General features: G+C 40.0%; 1 protein-coding gene across 1 annotated transcript in view; it reads right to left on the reverse strand.

Annotated features, from left to right (window-relative positions):
- The window catches only part of LOC18424628 (TIP41-like family protein), a 44,160-nt gene extending 25,052 nt beyond the window's left edge, over positions 1 to 19,108 (reverse strand). The window contains exons 1-3 of the mRNA XM_006829212.4: positions 18,789 to 19,108; positions 9,005 to 9,190; positions 7,929 to 8,019 (exon numbers count right to left, since the gene is read on the reverse strand). Coding sequence (XP_006829275.2) covers positions 7,929 to 8,019; positions 9,005 to 9,190; positions 18,789 to 18,928 — 417 coding nt within the window. The 5' untranslated portion in view covers positions 18,929 to 19,108. The remainder of the gene's footprint in view (positions 1 to 7,928; positions 8,020 to 9,004; positions 9,191 to 18,788) is intronic.
- Positions 19,109 to 24,277: the final 5,169 nt, after the last annotated feature.

Raw genomic sequence — 24,277 nt, forward strand, 5'->3', positions numbered from 1 at the left:
GCAGCTAGCTTCGCGGGGAATCGTGGTGTCTTCAGGGCATGGAGGAGCCACTTCAGTGGGGCTGCCAGCAGGGGAAGTGCAGCTCATCCCATCCAGTACTGGGGAGTGGCTTTCCTCGAATGAGAGAGACGAACTCTCATCAAAGGTTAAAATATCTAGATGAGAGAGGGTGAGGGAGGCCACATCATTAGAACCAGCCTGAGGGGACGGAAGTCCATCACTTCTCCGAGATTCTAAAACGAATCCCGATGAAGGCCAAAAGAAGGTGAACGACGACAAATCCCATTCTTCTTTATGAGATCGATCTCAACAATGAGCTTTTCAGCCCTTTGAAGCAAGTCAACAATATAGGTTCTCTTTTCAGTTTCATCTTGGGGAGCTGGGATGTCGAGGCAGACTTTGGGAGGAGCTGGTGGATCATGCTTTTGCATCATGGAAAGAAGACCAGTCCCTTCATAATTCAAACTTTCCACCAACAAGGGATCATGGGCAGCATCCTCGGTGGGTATGGCTTCCATCTCACTTGAGGCACCAAGACTGCCCCGCAGCGGTGCCTTCTAGCTCAACAAGAGTCTAGGGGAAACCGATTCGAGCCCATGAGCTGCCCCGAGCTCAATCTGCTCAAAAAGGCCATTGCTCTCGGTGCCCCGACCAGAAATGGGTTCGGATGTCTGATCGGGTGATGGTTCAACTGGCTCAGGATTGATGGGGTCACTGGGGTCAGACTGGCTCTTTGCCCCATCTGTAGACTCGCCTTTGCCTAGAGTCAGGCTTGGATCTTCATAGATAACCGGCTTCATGATGCCCCGAGCAACCGTTTTGGTGTTCACCTCATGCCATGCTTTTCCAACATCATCTGCATCAAGGGAAATGAGAGGGGGGAAAGGGCTCACATCTTTGGAAGGGAATTCTTCAATACTATCCTTTTCTTTGCCCTTGAGCTGCGCTTTTAATATCTTGATCTCCAGGCCCCATTTCCAGGCTTGACTATGATTTCCCTTCTTAACAACGAGGCAGCCTTCGAGCAAAGGCAAGTTGTTCTTCCAACCCTCTTTCATGAATGTCGTCAGAACTAGGGGAGGCCCTAGATCCGTGCATGTGTGCACAATGCAAACGTGTGTTCAGGGCGGCTCGGGGACCGACTTGAAAAGGGACAGAAGATCCGGCTCTAGTAGTGTCGGCCTTGTCGTGGAGTGTGCACGATAAGGAAGCTTGGTAGCCACCCTTCGTGTGGTGAACAGGCATGTGCTCATGCGGACCACGGCTAGGCCATTGGTCGTGTGCCCGTTGGGACATGGCTTTTGTGCCATCCGAAGCAAAGTGATAAAGATGCATCATGCTTGGCGGGACGACCATCGGATCGCCCCTGTGTGTGGGGCTAAGCTCAAAGAGACCCAACCCGTGGTGGTGAACCGGGGTAGCTTTGGGACTGCCCCAAAGTGTGAACCTTGCGGATGAACCACTAGTCTTAGTAGGTGGGTGAGAGGAAGTGGCTCTAAAACCTCCTCTTTGTGTCGAACCTCCAAACATGGCGATTCAGAGTGATGGAAATGGGGGGGTGGTTGTATGGCGACCCGCAGAAGCACTGACAGGCGAACTGCCAATTGCAGAAGAGAGGGGGTGGGGGGGCGACCCTTTTGGCTGCCCCGAGCAAGACGACCGGCAAGTAACTTGCCGGTAGCCGGGTGAATGCTGTGAGGGGCAGCTACTGTGCCACCTGTGCAAGTGACACTGACGATATGTTTGTCGATGCCAGGAGATAAGGAGTGAGGGACTTGTGAGTCCCTACTCGCCTCGAGCCGAACAAGAACCCGCGAGCGCGAAACCGAATCAATGCTAAGAGAGAAATCGGGGAACAAGGTTCACAGAACCTGGTCCTTGGGGGTACAGATGCGGAGATTATGAAATCCCCAACTCGGATATAAGGGTTGAATAACCCCGATGATGTGCAGGTGTGTGTTGGAACAACAGAGAACTCGTCAAGCAAGAAAGAGTCAACGATGGGGGTCCTCAATGGAGTCACCAAGCTGGTTAGGTGTCTCGATCTCATCTATGTAGAAACCAGTTTCTACAAGGGTAGAATCGTGATTCGCTAATCGCGGAATCAAGAATTAGTAAATATTGGAAAGGAGATTCTATAGATGTTGAAATCGAAATTCCTAAAATAAGAAATTGAGATTCTAGACTTCACATAAATCGGTTCCGTGAAGATTCCTTGTCGAAATCACTGAATCATGCTTCCGAATCAGAATCGCGATGTTCGTTGAGAGATTGGGGTAACTATGGCCTCACCTGAGTACAACTATGGTCTCACTTGATTATTCTTTTTTAAGAAGAATATGATGTGTTTCACATTTTTATGAAATTTAAAATATTTGTTAAGAACACTTCCGAAAACCTATAGTCTACTTTCATAGTGATGGAGGGGGAGAGTTTTAATCCCATAACTTAAGATCTATCTAGAAAATAATGGGGTGAAATAACAAATATCATGTGCACATACACTTGGGCAAAACATAGTAGTATAGAGAAAACACAGGCATATCAATGAAGTTGCATTGTCCATGATGTTTATGAATGCAGTTCCCCATCTTATCTCATCAATAGATTGCCTACACCAAAATCACATAATTAAGTTTTACTTGGAAAGGGCACTGATTATTCCAAGTCTCGTTTGGATGTTATGCTTATGTTCCTGTGAACAAGAGCCAAAGAAATAAGTTGTCGCCACAAAGGAGATGTTTGTGTTTTACAGGGTATGCTGATGAATACAAGAAATACAGGTGCTATACTCCTAGATTAAAAGAGTTCTTATCTAGAGACGTGTAACCTTTGATGAAATGAGATATACATGCCTCCTAATTTTATAGAGGCAGGTGATTTAGATAAGAGGGAAGTGCCATTGCTTCATAAAATTCATAGAAGTAGTACACATGTACATAGAAGTGATGAGCAGCACAATCTTGAGGGGGGGAAGAATTGATGAAAATCTTCCAAGACCAGGGGAAGAGTTCTAGGAAAACATAGACCAAGATCCATATGAAAACTCTCATATAATTGAAGATTCTCATAAACCAGTTAAGGATATTATGGTATAACAAAGAAGAAGGTTTGAAGCGCAGCAAGAAGATAGTCCAAATGAATTCTCATAAAATTGAAGACCCTCATAAATCAGCCAAGAATATTATAGTATATCAAAGAAGAACGTGTGAAGGGCAGCAAGAAGACAGGCCAGTTGAAATTCAAGAGAGCACTCAAAACCCATTCAGGTCTACCAGAAAAGGCATTCAATTGATCGAGAGGTAAGTTATGACACCTCCACCCATAGTTTTCATGTTTTTATCCATGGAATTCTCAAAATCAAAGAGCCTATAACTTATCTTGAGGCAAGAAAAGATTGGTGGAGGATCGAGGCAATCGCAATGTACATAAACAAGACTTAGAAAGATAGTTCCTAGACCTGCAAATGAAAATGCAGTGGACTGCAATTGCGTTTATAAAGTGAAGTCCAAGTTAGATAGCAATGTGGAAAGGTTTAAACATTAAAGCAAGGCTGGTTGCAAAAGGGTTTAATTAGCAACATGGACTTGCTTACGAAGAACATACTTTAGATAATCCAAAAACATATAGAAGTATAGAAGTTTAGCATGGGTATTACAATATCTCACTCTCACCAAGCCTATTATATCATACGTTGTTAACCAAGCGTGTCAATTTATGCATGCTCCCATTGACATTCACACAGAAGCAGTAAAGAGAATAATAAGATATGTAAAAGGAACAGTGAATCATGGGCCGCTCTATGAAAGAAACAACATGAATAAATTGAATATTGCCTATATAATTGGCACTCTGGGTGCAGGTTGTGCTAGAGATCCAAAATCTAAAAGATCATACAGATTACTGTTTCTTTCTTGTTAGATATCTAATTTCATAGAAGACTAAAAAAAAGAAAATTGTTGCAAGGTCTAGTACGAGGCTTGGTTTATAAAGGGTGAGGTCCTTAAACTTTCCATTAACCTATCCCAAGCCCGGGTAAAGGAAATGGATTGTGTCAGGTAGGCCCCAACATAAAATCTTCACCCAAACTTTCCATGAAAACTGAATCTACGTTATCTGTTTATGTTAGGGCCTTCCACTTGAACGAACTCACACCTTCTAGTGTTGTACTGGGACCCAAAAGGACATGGTTGAAAGTACTGAGAAAGACATAGGGACTTGTAGCCCCACTGAGGGTATAGCCATTGATAGAGCAGAATGGCAGACCATGATTTGTGTAGCCGACCCCAAATAGTTAGGAAAAAGGTCAGATGATGATGATGTCTGGTATGAGGCCAAGTATCAAGCACTTGCAAGTATAGTTTCTGTGATCACACAGACAACTTTTCTTGGAAGAAAAATGTACAAGTCAACGTTTTACTGTGACAAAAAGAGTGGTCCGGCAATTTCATTAAATCCAATACTTCATGATTGCACTACACACATACAGATAGATTACCATTTTGTTTGTGAAAAAATTGAAGCCAAGGAGGAAGATGCTTGCTTTATTGGAATGAAAAATCAAATAGCTGATATCTTCACAAAGAGCTGACAAAAGATAGACATTAGTAGTTGAAAATGTTGTACATGTTCAAACATGACTTACAACTGAAGGGGGAGTGTTAGAATGCAATGAAGGGTAGTTCTGTAATTTGTGTATTTTAAGTAATTTGTATATTGTGAAGTCATTTGTTGTAATGTATGAGGCCAAAACTGTTCTAACCCAAGATGTAACATTATACTTATTACAAAAAAGAAATCGGTGTAGGCCTAATGTGTGTTTTCATGGGAGACTTGGCTCTTTTCTCTCTTCTTCTAGATGTTTTTCAGATGGAACTTCTAGTTTTGATTGAAACTATGTAAAAGTCCTCTTATTTGTCCTAAGTCCACCAGGTCTGTGGCTGATGGCCTTTGCCGATGGAGACCCTCCATTCAAGGCTTCAAGAGGAATATGGGTGTCCTCAGCGACCCAACAACTTTTTCCCGTTCGAGGCCCTTGGCCCAGACAGCTTCCCTATCCCTTTGTTTCGCAAATTCTAGGACACTCTTGCCCAAGATATCTTAGCTATATTCTTCAAATATTACCTTCAAATATTACCATAGGGTTAAAAACCGATTGCTTACTACCACTTTCAATTGCTTTCGTCCTTAAGGAAGGTGCATAAGAATTAAAAGACCATTGACCTATCAATGTGCTAAAACCTTTCGACAAAATCATGTCTGAAGTGTAGCTTCGCATCCGCAACAGGCTTTACCCCATGCTGTCTCCCCAACGCAAGGTGCTTTAATCCAAGACACCAAATTCTGCATAGAATGTTAATCGCTCATGGATGTATCCGCAAGACACATATACCCAGGTCCACTTGTCACATCCAATTTGATAGTGAAAAGCTTATGACCACATTAGCTGGAATATCATAGACAAAGTAATGCTCTTAATGGGCTTCGAAAGTAGAAGGAGAAGCTGGATTACGGGATGCAATGCCTGCTCATGGCTCTCGGCCTAGTAAATGGCTCCCCAGACAGCTTCTTCCCCGCCTTAGGAGGCCTTTGTTCTGGAGATTCTTTCCCCCCTTCCTTTTCACCAACATGGAAGAAGTGTTTAGTAAGTCCATCTCAATGTTGTTTCAAATAATATACAAGTCTTTGGATCCTCTCAGAGCCGTCCCTGTTCCCTATATGTCCCACTTAAAAGTATGCAGATGATGACATGCTAGTCTCCTGCGATGCCAACCCCCAAGAAATTGACTCTCTTTGGTTATTCCACAGGTGCTTCAAAGTCACATCGGCCTTCAAGATCAAGATGATGAAGACTACTTTCTTTATGGTTTGCTTGGAGCATCAAACTGTTTTGAAGCTGGCGAAAAGGGTGGGGTGTAGGACTAATTCCTTGCCAACCAAGTACTAGGGGACTGGCATTGTTCATAGGCAAGCTTTGCAAAGCACAGGTTGTGGTTAGCGAACGTTTCAAGCCTTGATGCTTGGAAGACTATGTTGTTGTCTTTAAGTAGTAGGGTTAACTTAATCAAAACCACATCATCCCAACATTCTCAGCTTTCAGATGTCTTTGTCTAGAATGCCCTAGACAAAAGAGATCGACGGCGAGGTTAATGAGAAGGAATCAAGAAATTTTTACTTCGTTAAGTGGGATGTTTCATGTAAGTTAAGAAGTTCTGGGGTTCTGGTTATTAGAGAGCTTAGAAACTGTAATATGATGCTCCGTAGCAAGCAGTTGTAGTATTACACCAACCACCAAGAACATCTGCTGGCCCTATAACAGCGTTAAGGAGATGATCCTTATGGCTGGTTACTAAAGGGTCATTCTAATGCATCGGCTTTGGGTGTTTTGAAAGGCATAGTATCAGCCTGTGTGAAGTTCATGCCTCACTGCCGCTTCACTGTTTGGAAGGATCACTGGCTTGGTATGGGCACCTTGCAGTCCCGCTTCTCCAGGTCATACTCCCTTGCAAGCTCCCAAGTAGCACGGCTTGCCCAGTACCACAAAGTGTTTGGGGGGCACCTTACCTCAAACCCTAGTTTCAAATTGAATCTCTCTGATGTGGAGATCCTTGATCTTAAAACCATGCTTGATCTTCTAAGAACGCATTACTTTCCAAGATCGGGCTTCCCCTTCCAGATCCTTGGTCTCCCCTTTCTACTTGATTCTCAGCCAAGATCACCAAGATACAAACCTCCCTGTGCCCCTTGCCGTAAAGGCCTGGACCCCTGAAAATCAAGGCTTTCAACTGGCTTGATCTCTCCATGATAGCACTCATGATCAGCTTTCATCATTCCAAAAGATGTGTGATGTGTATGGAAGCAGAGGAAACCCATCAAAAACCACCTTTTCCTTCTTTTCTCCTTCACAGGTCTTGTATGGGCCTCATTACTCTGCCATTTTGACTCGTTTTCGGTGACTCCACCTACCATCCAGCAACCATTTGTCGAATATTTTACTCCCCCACAGGCCACACCCATCTGCAGGTGTATTATATTGGCAGGAGACCTTTTTGCCACCCTTTGGGCATTTGGTTGGAACATAATGCTCAGATCCTTGACAGTCCACAGTCTAGGGAGGAAAGGACTGTTGATTGCATTAATCTCCAATGTGATCTTTTCGAGCACACCACTTCGATATGAAGTGGCTGGTCACCCTTCCTCACGCCAATGACCACCTCAAGATCTTCCTCCCTTTGGAGGTGCCCCCCAGTTTCATCAAACTGAACTTCAATGCATCCTCCTTTGGAAATCCTGGCCCTGCTGGAGTGGAGGCATTTTCAGATATTGCTTTGCTCAACCATTGCTATCATTTGGGGCCCAATTCAAACAGTGGACTACTACAGCCAAAGCTATGGCCCTTCTAGAAGGTATAAAACGGTTTGACACTGGCTGGGGCCTCTCACCATGTGAAGGGAGACTTGAGCATAACTTTCACCAAATTAATGAATTGAAAGATTCCCTACGAATGAATTCTAAGTAAATGGGGAAGCTAATGCCCAGCCGAGCTTCTAGGCAAGGAAGGGACTGCAGCCCAATCTTGCATTAAACTTAACATAGCCTTGTTTTTGTTGACAAAGAGTTCGCTTTTTATTTTTGTAGAATTTCTTCAAACTTGTATAGGGGACGCACTCATATCATACTTTACAACTTCACTACCATCAATTATTATAAAACAAAATAAAAGGAAAAAAAGATGACTAAGCAAACCAAAAAATTATTTAAAACTATGCTTTTTGCTTCTGTAATTTCAACCAACACCCCACAAAAATATATATATATATCGTATCGCAGCCTCTACAACAAATCTTCAATAGATCAAGCTGACATATAAAGAACAGATATACATCATGCTTCAGAAGACAACATAATATGCAGTGATAACAACAAACCGTTTCTCCCCTTGGTTCAATTACTTCGCTGCCACAATATGGAGTTGTAAATGTGTAGTCATAGTCGAGAATAACCTGCTGAACAGGTTTACTGCAATATAAAAAGAAGGACATCAGAGGACATTCACCTTACTTTACATTGGATAACATTGAAGATACTATGAATTACAGAGAAAGTCACAAATTGTTTTCCAGGGTACACCAAACACTAACTCCGCATGCAAGAGCATCTCGGATTTTCATAATAAAAAAAGTTCCTAGTCTGTTAGTGTTTGCATCTGGTCCCCTCTAACAGGATAAGAGCCATAAACTCCGACTCTCTTTCAACTTCAACATGAGGACAGACAAATTTCTAATATTCATACTATATGACAAAATTAGAAATATACTTAACTCTAATAAAGATAGGGAAATGACTACATTAGACCTGGTCATACAGGAAATGTCTGGGACAATCTCCACAGTTGCTTGCCAAACACAGACTATGGAGATAATTTGTTATACCATCAAAAGTCTGCAAATGGCCATTAAGACGAGTTATGGAGCATTTCCACTGTCCCTAGTAGGTTACTGGTGGTGGTGGTGGTGGTGGTGGTGGTGGTGGTGTTGGTGTAGATATCGTCTCCTAGGATACAACTCTCATAAACATTTCACATGGAGACAAGTATATATAGCACACTAGATACACTTTTCTTTGAATTTACAGCAAGCTCTCACTCATAAAATAACTCTTACAACTCATTTACATCAAAATTAGAGGATCAAAAACACCTCATAACATGCCCAACACTATTTCCATTCAACTAGACACCATGAAATTCCATACATACAAGATATTTACCACTTGTACAAAATTCACCTAAATAGAACTGAAAAGTGGGCTATTTAGGATTGCACGGTGCATAAATTTAAAAATTTCTCTATTTTTTTATAATACCAGTATATTCCACTTACAAGTTGTGTGTGTGTGTGAGCAAAGATATACAAAGATATATGCGTGTGTGTGTGTGTGTATGTGTGAATATGTGAGTGTGTGCATGTGTATGTAACTTAATACAGCATCTATATATACATACCTCCTAAATTTCCACTTTGCAGCTGCAGGGACCTCAACTGGTGGTAAAGATTCCTGCTTCCAGTTGTGAAGAGCTTCAAATGCATTGAAATGGATTTTAATGCCACTACCAATATGAACCAGTTCTAAAGAACTGTCCCCAAAAACCATCTCAGGCATGTGAGATGTTCCAAGCCGTTTCTCCCAGCTGCAACATCCAACAATGATAAACAGTGATCAGTAATAAATAAACTTATCAAAAGTGAGAAGGAACAATACATTTATCCCTATTGACACAATAAACATAAAGATGCTTGGAAGGTTTCAAAAAGAAAATGTCTAAATTTCCAGAAAAATGTGTATGGTTACATCAGTATTTGGTTTCGAGAGTTATGCCAAATTTGTAGAGCTGAGAAACCTAGTAACTTGAGAACTGTCAAACAAGGATGAAGAATTGGAAATAGCATATGGTGTAAGGCTTTAGAACAAAAAAGGAAGATATACCCCAGAAAAAATAATCTGGAAACCAAGGAATTCTCAACTGATGAAATCCAAAATAACGTTGGAAAAGACAAAATTGGTCATATGTGATGAAGTGAAGAACCATTATCTAGCTTCGAAGTTAGAACAAAGGCAACAAAAAAAGCCTAGATGTTAGCCTCACAAACCTATGCTGCAAATATTCATTGACACGTTCCCTTCAGCAAACATCTACAAGAATATTAGAAGTCTCTCTTCTTTAGGTGTTTGCAAGTCAACCAACATCTCCGATTACTAACAGCAGGAAGAAAAATGGAATAGCTGATAGAACAAATGCAATGGGATCTGCTTAACCAGATGAGTGGTCCACACCTGACTGTTGGAAATAATTAAGTAGTGTTGCATATGATGGGTATAAATATCTCTTATTTTTCTTAGGACTTATATGTGTTATTTCATTAAGAGGGCAGTATTGTAATTAAGTCAACAAATAAATATAAGTAAGAGGCGTTCTTGGTCTTTCTTGACCAACACACCACTCTCCTTTCTCTTCCTCTCTCTTATCTTCCCTCTCTCTTTCCCATGTCTCTCTCTCTCTCTTCTTTTTCTTCTTTCTTCTCTTTCTCTCTCTTACTACTCTCTAAAATTTTACTTCTACTTCACGTGCAATTTCAATGTGACATTTTGAGTGATTAAAATATTGCAGAACTTCATTTCAAATCCATATTAATAACAAAAATGATATTCCTCTCTCATGCACTATGATGTATGGGGTCCTTCTCCAGTTGCCTCTGTGCTTGGTTTCCATTTCTTTGTTATATTAGTGGATGATTATTCTAAATTAACAACTATGTATCTAATGAAACACAAAGATGAAGTTGTTAAATCTACTTCAAGTTTATCACAAAATGGTTAAAACTCAATATGATGTGCAAATTAAAGTCTTACATTCTAAAATAGGGGTGAGTATGTGTCAAACCAACCCAGAGATTATTTTGTAGATCAAGGTATTGAGTTCTAGAGAACACGTCTATAACACCCTCAAGAGAATGTTATTGTTGAGAGGAAAAATATGCACTTGTTAGAAGTCACCCGAGCTCTCCCACTAGGACTAAACGTTTGAAAAAATTTCTGGTATGAAGCAGTTCTCACTGTTGCCTTATTAGTAAATCACATGCCCTTTTGTGTTCTTGAGAGGAAATTTGCTGAAATTATTTATCCTGTATCTCCCCTATTTCCCATACCTCCCAAAGTGTTTGGTTGTGTATGTTTTATCCACCTCCTTGGTCCAAATTGGGACAAGCTTGATGCTAAATCCGTGAAATGTGTTTTTCTGGGACATCCATCTCATCAAAAGGGATTCAAGTATTATGATCCCGTTAACAAGGTCTGTTGTCTTTTTCTTTCTTTTTTTTTTTTTTTCTTTTTTTTTTTTTTTTTTTTTTTTTTTTTTTTTTTTTTTGAGGTTTTTAACTGAACATAGTCTGCTATGTCTCCATGGATGTTACTTCATTTGAATCTATTCTCTACTTCTCATTTATTGGTCATAAGGGCCCTCCTCTGGGGGAGAATAAGATACATTTCAGTGAAGAGAGCACATCACTAGTTCCCCGTCCTATTCCCACACCGGTTTTATTTGAAGAGAATGGTGTACACCCTAAAAAGGAGCTGAAGATGTATATCAAGAAAAAGAACATGGTACAACCTGAAGTTCTAAATGATTATACTCTAAATGCTAATCCGGAATCAGGAACTGTTCCAAACTTAGGTAATTTTTTCACCTTCTCAGAAAGTCCTAATTTGGACGTACCCATTGTTGTATGCAAGGGTAAGCGTTCTTGCACTCAGCATCTTATAGGAACTTTGTATCCTATAATTCAATGTCGTTTTCTTATCATGCCTTCATATCAGCTCGAACTTCTGTTTGAATACCTTCTTGTGTTGCATAGGCACTTTCACAACCCCAATGGAAGACTGCCATGAGTGAACAATGGAGCAAAACAATATATGAACAATCACCAACTTCCTAAGGGAAGAAGATCGTAGGATATCAGTGCATCTACATATGAAGTACAAAGCTAATGGTGCCAGTAAAAGGTATAAGGCTAGATTGGTTGCAAAAAGGCTTCACTCAAACTCTTGGCATAGACTACCAAAACATTTTTGCTTCTATGGGCCAAGTTGAACACTATGAAGATCATTCTTTCTCTAGCTGCTAATGAATCTCTGCCTCGCCACCAGCTAAATGTAAAGAACACATTCTTGCACGGAGATATCCAAGAAGAAATTGACATGGCCATGCCTCCACGTTTTTAGGTTAAGGGGGAGACAGGAAAGGCGTACAAGTTAAAGAAGGTAATATATGAACTTAAACAGACTCATAGAGCGTGTTTTGAAAAATTCAGTAAGGCACTGCTGAAACTTGGGTTTAGAAGAAGTTAGGCTGATCATATGCTCTTTGTAAAGAAGAATTATGCTTGGATTATATAGCCCATATAATATAAGTTGATGATATTGTTGTGATAGGAACAACGCGAAGGACATTGAGCATCCTAAATCATACCCAAGCAAGGTGTTCGATACCAAAGATTAAGGCCCCCTTATGAATTTTTTGGCAATTGAAGTGGCAAGATTGAAGAAAGGAATAGCCATCTCCCAGAGAAAATATGTGTTGGACCTATGACAACAAACTGGGATGTTGGGATCTAGACCAACTGATAACCGTTTAGAAGTCGATCATAAACTTCGTGAAGAAAGGGGAGACCTAACCAGCATCAACAAATAGTGGGCAAGCTTATATTCCTCACGATCACCACAACTCTTATGCGGATAACGTGTTCAGCCAATTTATGCACACACTACGTAAACTACATTTTGATGTAGTATCTCAAATACTGAGATATCTCAGGTCTGCTGGACGGATAGTTTTATGTTTCTCCAATCAAGGGCCTTCGGATCTTTCTATTTACACTAATTCTAATTGGGTTGGATGCCAAACTAATAAAAGATCCACAACTGGATATTGCACCTTTGTCATAAGAAATCCAACATCTTGGAAAAGCAAGAAACAAAATGTGGTGGCAAGATCAAATGAAGTAGAATACAGAGTTATGGCTCATTGTACAGGTGAAGTAATGTGAATCATGAGTGTTCTATTGATTTGGGGGTTAAAGTTAAGCTTCCCATAATTTTGTATTATGACAATGAAGTTGCCCTTCATATCTCAGAGGATCTTGTATTTCATGAAAGGACAACACACATTGAAGTAGATCATCACTTCATTAGAGAGAAGGTTGTTGCCAAAATCATTCATGCCCCTTATGTGAAGTCTAAAGATCAACATACATATATCCTCACTGAAGCCGTTGGATGGGAAACTATAAACTATCACAAGCAAGCTGGGAATGATATGCACCAACTTGAGGGTGTGTTGGGAATAATTAAGTATTTTTGTACTTGATGGGCAAAAATGTTTTTTTTTTTTTTTGAACTGGTTAACTTTGTTCAATAAAAGCAAAAGATTACAAAACCACCAGGTGTGGTAGAAATGGAAACCCACAAAATGGGTGCTCAGAGTACAAGGGGGGAGAAGAAGTATAAAAACAAACTCAAAAGGAAAATAACATAAGGATAGAAAGGCTACAGTGAGGAGGGTTGCAGTAAAGAAGAGCAAAAACCAACAAAAGTAAAGTGGTAGAGAAGGCCAATAGAATAGAGAAGGGGAAAGAGTCCAAAGGAGAGAAAATGAGCCCAGAAAAGGCAAAAGTATACAGTGGAACTCTGAGAGGTCGACGATGCCCAGTAGCAAGATCTGTGTCACTGAACTTGGAGAGTTTGAAGACACCTAGTAGTGAGAGTTGTGGGATGTGGCCGCAACGGATGAGGATGTGAGGCTAAGAACCTCTTTTGGCCTTTCTTCATAAGAAGACGTCCCTTGGGGGCAACCTGCAGGAAAATAATAATAGAGAGGGGAGCGTAGGAGGGGAGGGGGAACACAAAGAGACCAAAGATAAAGAAGAAGAGGACATGTGGTAGAACACTGAGATGACAGATAATGGAGGTGGAGAAGGGGTAGAGCAAAGAGAGTAAAAGAAGGGAGAAAGAGTAGAGCGAGAAAGAAGGAGAGATGGGTAGAGCATAGAGATGACAGATACTGGAAGGGGGAGAATGGATAGAGCAGAGAAAGTGAAAGATGGGAAAAAGAGTAGGGTATTGAGATCGGAGAGAAAGAAAAGACGAGGGATGGTGCCCAGAGAGCTGAGATAGAATAGAAGGGGGAAGAGAAAGAAAGTCCAATTCAACATATTCACTTCCAAGTAATCTACTCTCTTTTTTCCTTCTATGTTTTGTTTGTTCTTTTTCATTTTCTTTTTTTTTTCTTCATTTTTCTGTCCATGTATTTTTTTTCTCTTTGTTCTCATTTTTTTTGGGGGACTACCTAAGACAGGGGAGGGAGAAGAGAGATAAAGGAATCATAGAGAAAAGGAGAGAGGAGGGGAACATGGTTCACCAGAGAGGGACAAGGGGTATATAACACACTAGTTGTGAGAATAAGAGAGTAGGGGAGGTGTTGCAAGCACTTTCATAAGCAAAGCCATGAGCTACTGATTTGGCCCCCTAATGAAGCATATGAAGGTCACAGGCAGCAGGTCTCTGTGGCAAGAACTCCAATGAGGGTAATGTGCTTCGGGCTACTCCCTTAGAAAGGCCATCCGTCACGGAATTGGCACCTCTAAGGATGTGAGTGAAAGTCACTATCGGAAGGTCTCTGCAAATGAGGGTGATAAGTTCAAATATAGACACCAATCGTCAAAGAGGTTGTACTTATCAGCCCATGAGATGACATTTCTTGAGTCACTCTCCACTTGAACTGCCAAGAAGTGGCAATGATTTAACAAATCTTCTTAAGGCCTTCCAGCAAAGTGAGAGCCTCTGTTGTTTTGAGTCTTCTATTCCTAGTGGCCTTGAGGACAGGAGGAAGATACCATTAGAGTTTGCAAGGGAGCCTCCATAACCTGAGGGACCTAGATTACCGAAAGAGGTTCCATCTGTGTTAAGTTTAATAACTCCCAAAGGTGGGGGATGCCACTGACTCCTAATCAAGGGGGACTGAGAGGTTAGTGACCTTATAGGTCCTATTTCATTAAGAATAATTAGGTCAACATATTAATATAAATAAGAGTTGTGCCTGGTCCATAGTTACCGGGATCTTCTACGGAGGGGCTCGCTTCTGCTCCGTAAGCTCGATCCCACACTTCGAGATACGAGATCTCAATTCCAGGCAATTACTTGATATTTGGGATCTTGATTCAAGAATCGGGGAACTCGATCCCATCTAATGGGATCTAGATCCCTATGCCAAAGATCATGGTTCCATGAGTAAGCCAAACCGTGATTCCACCAACTTGGAATCGAGTATCCTCTGATTTGGGAGAGAGTTTCACCGACACATTTTTTTGGTTCATATACAATCGAGTGTGGACCTCCAATTTTTTATGACCTACAAACTTTCTAGACTCCATGATTTCCTACATATTTTACAATTCACAACTTTATACACCTTGTGAATCATGATTTATGTTTAGTTTCAAAGAAAGGCAACAAAAGAGAGGACAAGTAGAGAAGCAAGAAGATGGAAGGAGATACAAAAGTTAGTCGCGTTATGGTTCACTTGAATAATGTCAATATGCTCAACTTCCTTAAAGCTAGTTCATTGGGTCTTATCTACCTCCTGAAGGACTTTTATCGTCGCTTGAGTGTTTGTTGGTCAACCAAATCGATCCACTCATGAGATTGCCTTATGGGTGATGGAATAACATGTATACGTGGAAATGTGACGTCTCTCTCACGTATATGTCTTTGAACCCCTAGCAATCTTTGACAGAGGAGAGCTATTGGGAATTATATATGGCAATGTCTTTCCTTTTTCTTACTTTGTAAAGGAAAACTTAACTATTGCAGCATTTCTTTTGGAAACAATATACCATAACATTCTTACATTAATCGTCAATTGATATTCGAGTGGGAGTTGCCCAATCCAGCTGCTTGGTGCCAAAAATGCGGACGTGTGCGTTGTAGGCAGACCAATGTAGGTAGGTGTGCAATTATTGTAATGGATCCACATGATTAATTTTTTATAGTGATTACAGCTTAAGTAATTGTTTTTATCACACTCCATTCCCATTGTTAACATGGGATCAAGGACTTAGGTATTACATCACCATATTGGATTTCTATTATCGCTATGTGTAAGATCATACTCCAATGACAACAAAATGTTAAAAAGAATTTCAATGAAATGACTTTTGTTCACATTGATACTGGGTTTGTGAATTTGAACAAGTTAAAAATATTGTTCAATGGAATTCACTCCCAACTTACAATACAGTTGATAAGTGAACTTCAAGAACCTCGATCCTTATCACGGAGGAAAGTGATCCTATTTAGTAAGGAATTCTCTCCTGTGAAGATATGGAATGCGCTCCCTAAAAGTTAGGGATCTTGATCCCTTTACCCGACCATGTACAGACCTCATTCCCTCAACCATGAATCTTCGACCCTACCTCCCTCCGCGCTCCCACTCCCACTCCCGATCCTGGTTCTGTTGTCACTCCCATTCCCGGTAACTATGGCCTAGTCTTTCTTGACCAACACACCACTCTCCTTTCTCTTCCTCTTTCTCTTCTCTTCTCCCTCTCTCTCTCAAACTTCTCTTTTTCTCTCTTCTCTTCTTCTCTTTCTCTCTCTTACAACTCTCTAACATCTTACTTCTACTTCTGTCCTTTTCTTTTCTCTAATTTGCCCTAGATTATTTTCAACTCTCACATGTATCCAAATCATGGTTGAACCAAAACAATATTATTTTCAACTATCACATGTATCCAAAACGTGGTTCAACCAAAACAATTGTAAACAATGCTCAAAGACGACATCTTACACTCACGCTATAGTTACAGAAAATAATAAATTTACACAAAATTCTCCACATCTATATTTCTATTTACTAAGAGAAAAGACTCCAAAAGTGCCACACACCAATAACAACCTAATTTACTAGAAAATCCACAATGATGCATCACATCTATATTTCTTTTTACCAAGAGAAAAGGCTCCAAAAGTGCCACACTCCATTAACTTCCTAATTTACTAGAAAATCCATAATGACGCATCAAAACCTTTGACAAAAACCTTACCTTCCAAAACTCAAAACTAGCTCCCCCTTGACCTGAGCTTTGATAGCCAGATCATGGAAGTAGACTCTAGGAATATCACCTCGTGGGCCACTAAAATCTCTCAACCACCTTGGAAGATTGCTCATTTCTTTTACCATATCTACATGCTATGGAGGAAAACTCACACCATCTACCAACATGTGCCAAAAGAAGTCAATACAATCACTTATATGCTAGCAAAGGACACTAGAGTTGAACATCGCCTGCCCCCTCTTCACCATGAGGCTTTTTATCTCTCGCTTTCTTTCCTCATATAATCTCTCAATTTGCTCTTTCTTTTCTCTTCATCAATTCCTCCATCGCTCCCTTCTTATCTTTCTACCATTCACCTCTCCCTCCTCCTCCCCCGCCCCACCCCCAAAAAAAAAAACCCAAAACCCCTGAAAACCTCGCCTTTGCATCCTTTTCTCTCCCCCTCCCTGAGCTCCATAGGAAAACAAGAAGGTTTCTCCCCACCCCATGCTTCTTCACTCTCTCTTGTGGTCATGCTTTCCTCCTTTGCATGTTATCTCTCTATCTTCTTCTTTTTAAGCTCTTTGCTCCACATCCTTTCTTCCTCCCTCACCCCTCACCTGCTACCTCCCTGTTCTCCTTTCCTCAGTCGACAATCTATGTCTCATAGGCTCGGCACATACAGGTTGGCCTTCACCTGTAATATTTTGGGGCGTTGAGCTCTTTGGGGTAGCTGATTTTGGATTTTTTGATTTGGCTTTGAGCTCCTAAGATGTCGGTAGCCTTGCAAACATTGGTTAAAGTTTATTTCTTGCTTTCAATCTTCGTATCCCCCTCGTGTTTTGAGCTCCTAGTATGTGGATAGCCTGCTGGGGCCTTCTTTTGTACTTTGTTTATGTGTGTGAGTGTGTGCGTGTGTGTCGATATATGCATGTATACATGTATGTATATATGTATAAAGTCCACTTTCTCTAAGAAAAAGAAAAAAGAAAAAAGAAAAAGACGAACTAAACCTAAAGAAAGATATCATGTACTGACAAGGTCATCCACATTACTAGACTCCCATATTCATGCGATTCAATTTTCGTCCCAAATCCTCACACCATCTACCATAGATAGACTTTCCCTAGGCACTCCATATTTCTCCTCAACCATTGACCTTTAAGCAGTGTTAGCACGAAAAGCCAGCATTTGACTATGCATACATGAAGTGTAATCGAGTAACTTTTTCGTCAGGATTAAGTGATTTGAGTAACTTTAGCTTTCTGTCAAAGAATCAATTTTTTTTCTAACTATTTTAAAGGCTAATTAAGGTTTCTCTCACCAATAAAAGAAAGAATTAAGAGCGTAGAGCAATAAATATGCAAAGAAATAAAATGCACTTTTATTACATAGCAAAGTAGAATGACATCTAATAAATAAAAAAAGATCCAAATTGGATCGCATAATCCATGATGAGTATGCACAATCAAATAGGCAGCCTGCGTTACCAAAAATTACTTTGTACTCTGAAAAAATTAATGCCAATGTATAGAAAAAGAAGAAGAAGAAGACGAAAGTTGTCATGGCGCTATTTTCATTGTCCCTCCCATATATATAATAATCATTTCAATGAAACGGGATCCAATAATTACTAGCATTCTATAATGTTGATAAGGATATGTATTTTTTCTCTGCCCAATTATTAAAAACAACATTTCTACAGTTGAGGAACCAAATAATCATGGCCTACACATCTAACAAAGCACCAGAGAGTCCAAAGGCATAGTTACTCTTATGTACTAAACATGATCATGATGGCCTAAAATTAATTAATCGGTCAACGTTTATCAATTAGATAAACTATTCATTGAAGCTACGGACACAAGTATTGTGACCCAGAATTCCACATAAACAACCAATTCCATAAAAATATGATTCATAGCAAATGAAGAAAAGCAAAGAAAGTTTCGTTAGCAATTTCCAGGAAACAAAATTTCCAAATGATCAATAAAACATTAATTTTAGGACATGCAGAAGAAGAAAAGTAAAAATCTAAAAGAACAATAAAGGTTGGTTTTCAGAATGGGTAAAAAGCAATGAAAAGTTCTTCCAGGAGAAAAAAAACTTCAAATAAAAGAAAAAGGTGGGAATGGTAATTACTCCTGCAGAGAGGGGGAATTGAGGATGGGTTTATTCTTTGCCTCGATGAACCATCCTCTGATGCACAAGCCTGACCTACCCTCTGGCAGCAACTCCGCTCCCGCTGCCTTTAGCTCTCTACCTCTCTCTTGCTCATCCATCACGCTCACTTCACTCCTTCCTTCACCTTTGCAAGTGCATACGCGATAATTTTACAGGGAGGTTTTCGAAAGAAATTGACCTCTAGCAATATTTTAGTTTCAAATTGATGACGATAAAACTTCGAATGGCTTACAGATGCGTAAAATGTCCAGGAAAAAAGTGTTATACGAGTCTGGTGTGCATAAGTACACTTGCCTTCCGCGAGGTATCAAATATGTCTTGTTATGATGGATGTAGGGCGGTGCTTCCTCCCAGGAAAAACGCAAAAGTCTATACCAATCACCAACCAACGGTTTAAAACTTCTAAGGTTAGGGAAATTTACGTACGGACTAGGTTTTTAATTATAATCGGTTAGCCAAAAAATAGTTCGTTATTATTTTGGAGGTGCGGATCTCAAAAAAATTTTATTTTTTATCAAGTTTGCTCTCGGTCTTATTTTTGATAAAATAAAACAAAACAAACGTAGGTTCGTCTTTCCAAATAGTATCGGGTTATTTTTAGTCTGTACTTAAATTTCTCAAAAAAAGAATTATTTTTAGTTTTTAAAATTTATTTTTTTACATATTGACAATATTTATGTGAGAGATCATATATATCCTTATATTATTAAGCAAGAGTTAAAGGGTAGACACGTGTCGCGAAAATAACAAGAGACCCTAATGTTATAGACGTTGTAGGACATATACCCATGTTTTGGGGGAAGAGAGTAATTAAAATTTTGTGTATAGAGTAGAGATTTTATGCACAGAGAGAGAGAGAATAGAGATTTTAGGAAGAGAAAGATATTGTTTCTATATCTTATTGAAAAATAGAAGAATTTTTGTATCCAACCCTTTCCTAAAATTTGCACATGAAGAGTAGAGAAAGGAGGATCTCTACCCTTTCTTAATATTTGATGAGTGAAAAATATCTATTTTAGGAAGAGTATAAGAGATAATATCTTATTACAAGATTTTAGAAAATCAACATTTTAATAGGATTTATTTGATAGAATATGCACAAGAGAGAGATAATGAAAGAGTTTAGAAGAGATTTTGAGAAAGAAAGAGAGTATGTGCAAGAGAGACTACGCACAAGAGAGAGAGATAATGAGAGATTTTAGGAGAGATTTTGAGAATGAGAGAGAGAGTACTTGCAAGAGAGAGAATGAGAGATTTTAAGAAATCAAGATTTTAATAGGATTTATTTGAAAGAATATGCACAAGAGAGTGAGAGATAATGAGATATTTAATGATATTTTTAGGAAAGAGAGTGTATGTGCAAAAGAGAGAAAATGATAGATTTTAAAAGAGATTTTGAGAAGGAGAAAGAGAGTACGTGCAAGAGAGGGGAAGCGGACGAGGAAGAAAAGGGAGGAGAAAGAGACAGAGAGCTCAATCTATATCTCACCTATATCTTGCGTTAGTGCCCTTGCTTCTTGCAAGAAAAGGGATGCGCTAGCGGCGCGTTAGCGCCCTTGCTTCTTGGCTTTCGAGTCTACGCTTGCTGGAGTCAAAGTCTTGCCTAAAAAATCTATAGTTACTATTTCCTTACCTAAAATATCCCTCTCATACTAAGAGACAGATTCCATATCTCACACTATGTTAAGACTTCTATCCTAATTAAGTTTGGAAGTCTTATAAATAGAAGTCTTTCAACCTCTCAAAATAGTTTCACATGCCCGTCTCAACCTCTCAACAAGGTGTTTAATCAATGTGTTTGGCTGTTTGATGTGAGAAGTCGAGTTAAGTATATGTTAGGAATTGTGATGGTTATTGCATGCTCTTCATGTTATTCTTCTGGTTTTTTGTAGTGAAATTTTGGATAAAAGAATCTTAGAATTTTGTTCATGGATAAATTGAGATACTCATCTAATTGTTTTGGGCATCGGCTTTATATATTTGGGCCTCATGTCACTTTATATAGTATAATTTTGTTCCAAAGCTGAAACTGCATGGACATCGGCTTATATAGTATTAGTATGGGTAACTATTAATGTTATTTAAGATAAATATGCCAATTTATAGTGAAACCTTCATCCAATATTTTTGTCAAGTTTTTGCAATTTTGCAGATTTTATTTTCAGATGAGATAGGTGTGAGAATGGTAGAATTTATTTTCATGATCTGTCCTTTTGTGGTTTTTTTACTGGCGATGGTAGATTGTTATTCAAAATTAGAATACCTATATCTATTGTCACTATCCTTTGATATTTAAAATAAAAAATCTCATCTCTACCCTCAAGACCGTATGGTTATGTCTCTTACCTCTCTCTACTCTCCAAGTCCATAAGCTCCAATATATTTGCTCTTTCTCTCTCATCCAAGAATCTTTCTCTATGCAATCATGCAGCAAACCTCCTGACCCTTATTTTTCCTTGCTGCCTTCGTCTTCTGCAATGCTTGAGGCCTTGTCATCCTCTATGCTCCTGCTGCAACAACAGATCCCCCTCTATCCCCAAAGATGGCACTGACCTACTTGCATCAAAACAAGGGGGCTACCCTTCTTCACCTATAGGGGATGAGCATGTCCTTAGTTTGTATCTCAACTCTTCCAAGTTTCACTCCTTCTGTGTTGTCATTGGCTCAAGTGCTTCCAAGGGTCCAGAAGGCCCATCTTCAGCACCGAATGGGCAATATTTGGCATGCTTGGACAAAACTAGCACCAATAGCGTGTGGTCATAGAGCACCTCTTCATCCCTCTTCCTGTTTGGAAACCTTAGTGTCCAAAGTGGGGTTGTTTACGTCAAAGACATGATCAGTGAACCTCTACAATTCTTGTCCCTCACAGTGGGAAAATTGTTTACTAGGATACTTCCTTGAGAGAAGACCTGAATGGATGCACAGGAAATCCATGCTCACGAAAATGTGGAGAACCCAATTGGAGTTGGAGATCATCTCGCTAAGCGACGGCTTCCTGTTGTTCAGATTTCAATCAGTTAAGGAAATGGAGATTGCGATGACTAGGGGGCCACGGTTCATCAACAAGAAATGCTTGGTGTTACAAAAATGGATTCCAAATGAGCTCCCATATAAGAAAGACTTATGGAAAGTGCTCATGTGGGTTAAATTTCTCGGACTTCCCCTTCTGTGTTGGGAACCAGAAATCTTGTTCACGCTTGCCTCCCTAATTGCTAAACAAATATTTATGGACAAGCCCCCTCATCTAAAGTCAAGACTTGAGGGCTGAGTATGTGCGGCTATGGAGTGTGACATGGAGTACCCAGATGAAATTCTCGTCAACTTGAATGGAAGGATCAGAAGGCAAAAGGTGGTCTACGAATTCATTCATGTTATGTGCTCGAAATGTAAAGCATTTAAGCATAAAAGTGAGCTCTGTAGAAGATCCATCTTCAATACCACTATAACCAGGAATACAACCTAGAAAAGAAGCCCCCCATCTTCCAGGGGTGAGGAGATTTAGCAGATCAAGAAGGGCAGCAAGGAACTATTCCTTAGGAAAACAACAGTTACAGCAAATGGAGGCCGCTTTGAGGCCCTTCTAAATCTATAGGACAATGAAAACATCATGGTTTCTATGGCCAAAGATGCACATCTTTCGCATGATCACAGGGAGACGAATGAACGATTCCAATGTGAACCCCCTCAATGCCAAATTGATGTTGCACCCAATAGTCCCCTGCGTGTGTTGGATGCAACATGGATGACGATGAAGTCTAGCCCCAACCGCGATTAAGAGGTGTGGACAACACTGATGTTCAATCTTCAGAATCACACAATGATAGTAGAGACCAACCATCAATGAGGGTAAGAAATGTTGAAGAAGAACTGCTTACACCACCAATCTCTACATCCAATGGTCAAGCCAACCCCAAATTTTCCTATTATACAAAAGAAGGAAACACTTCTCGATATCTCTCTGAGGTTAGTGAAGATGTTCATGCTGACAACACTGGGGATATCCGCACCTACACTTGCATTGGAACACTCATGGACATGACCCATGAAGGTGGGAACATGGTTAAAACTTCTCTTGATATGAGCTTGGTTTCGCCACTATTGGAAAGTAATAAGAAGCATGCCAGTTCCATGCTTGAAGACAATAGAGACAAAATAGAAAAGGCATGTGTGCTTGATGGTGAGTGTCTTTGACCCTAGTCAAGAAGAAAGTTGTTGGTTTCTTGCACGTTTATGGAAAATATCATGTGGTGCAACCTTCTATTGCTCATATTGAAATAGCAAGATTGGATAACCCTCAAGACGGCCAACCGACTAATGATCTTCCGTTGGCAAAGGAAGAGGAAGAGACCTCACAGGGGTCAGCTGGGCATGAAATGATGACGAACGACTTGTTATTGGTAGAGGGCCAACAAATAGGAAAACGTGGTCAGGGTAAGAAAGATGAGATTCTCAAACTTGCGAATGATGGTGCACAACTGCGGGGCGACGAAATTTCGCAAGGGTTGACCCATAGTGACGGCACTCTTGCCACTCCCCAAGTGTTTTCGGAAGTGCCGGCGGACTCTTCGTGTCGGTCGACTGGTAATGATAGTGAGTTTCCAAGTGAACCAGTATCCATTCCCCATCGTTTGAGAAGGGCTATGGCTAATGACATGGCTGTCACCACCCACATGACTGCTACTATATTAGAAGCTGATGTTGAACAACCTAACCCAAATGTTGCTGGTACACCTACATAGGTCCATGTTAGACAAGGCACTAAAGGTGCAAGTTATTCTCCTAGTACCACATCAAAGACGAGAGTTAACATGGACCAGCAGAAATACAAGACATTGAAGGCACTAAGGACCTCAAAGAGAAAATCCACTGTTGTGCAATAGGAGGGGGGTGGTCACCCCCAAGGTATGATCTCTTCCTCTTAATTATTTCTTCAATTTTTATCATATCTATCATGTCATGGAATATTAGAGGAATCAATATAGCCGGTCGAACATCAGATATTTGAAATCTTATAAAAAACTATGATGTTGGAATGTGCTTTCTTTTTGAAACAAAAATACAAGTTTCATTAGCAGGAAGATGGTCTAAGAGGTTTGGTTTGGTTTTTATAATTATTTTGTGATCAATGAGATAGATGAAAATTCACGAATTATGCTATTATGGAACCCAAATATCTATATTATTAATATCATTAATGTCCATGACCAAGCCATTACTCTAAAGATGTCTCAACCTAGCATTGGACTATCGTACATCATAACAAGAGTGTATGGTAGGAATTATGTGGCATAGAGAGAGGTTTAATGAGACCACCTACGGAACATCAAGCTCAGTATCGTTAGGGCATAGCTCGTGCTTGGGGATTTCAATTCTATTTTGGTCCGATCAGAGAAGCTTGTTGGTCGAAATGCAATTAGTCCAGACTCTTAGAGTTTTGCAAAGATGCT

This window comes from Amborella trichopoda, chromosome 12 (assembly GCF_054954075.1).
Source record: "Amborella trichopoda isolate Santa Cruz 75 chromosome 12, AtrichopodaSantaCruz75HAP2 v2.0, whole genome shotgun sequence".
Lineage (NCBI taxonomy): Eukaryota > Viridiplantae > Streptophyta > Magnoliopsida > Amborellales > Amborellaceae > Amborella > Amborella trichopoda.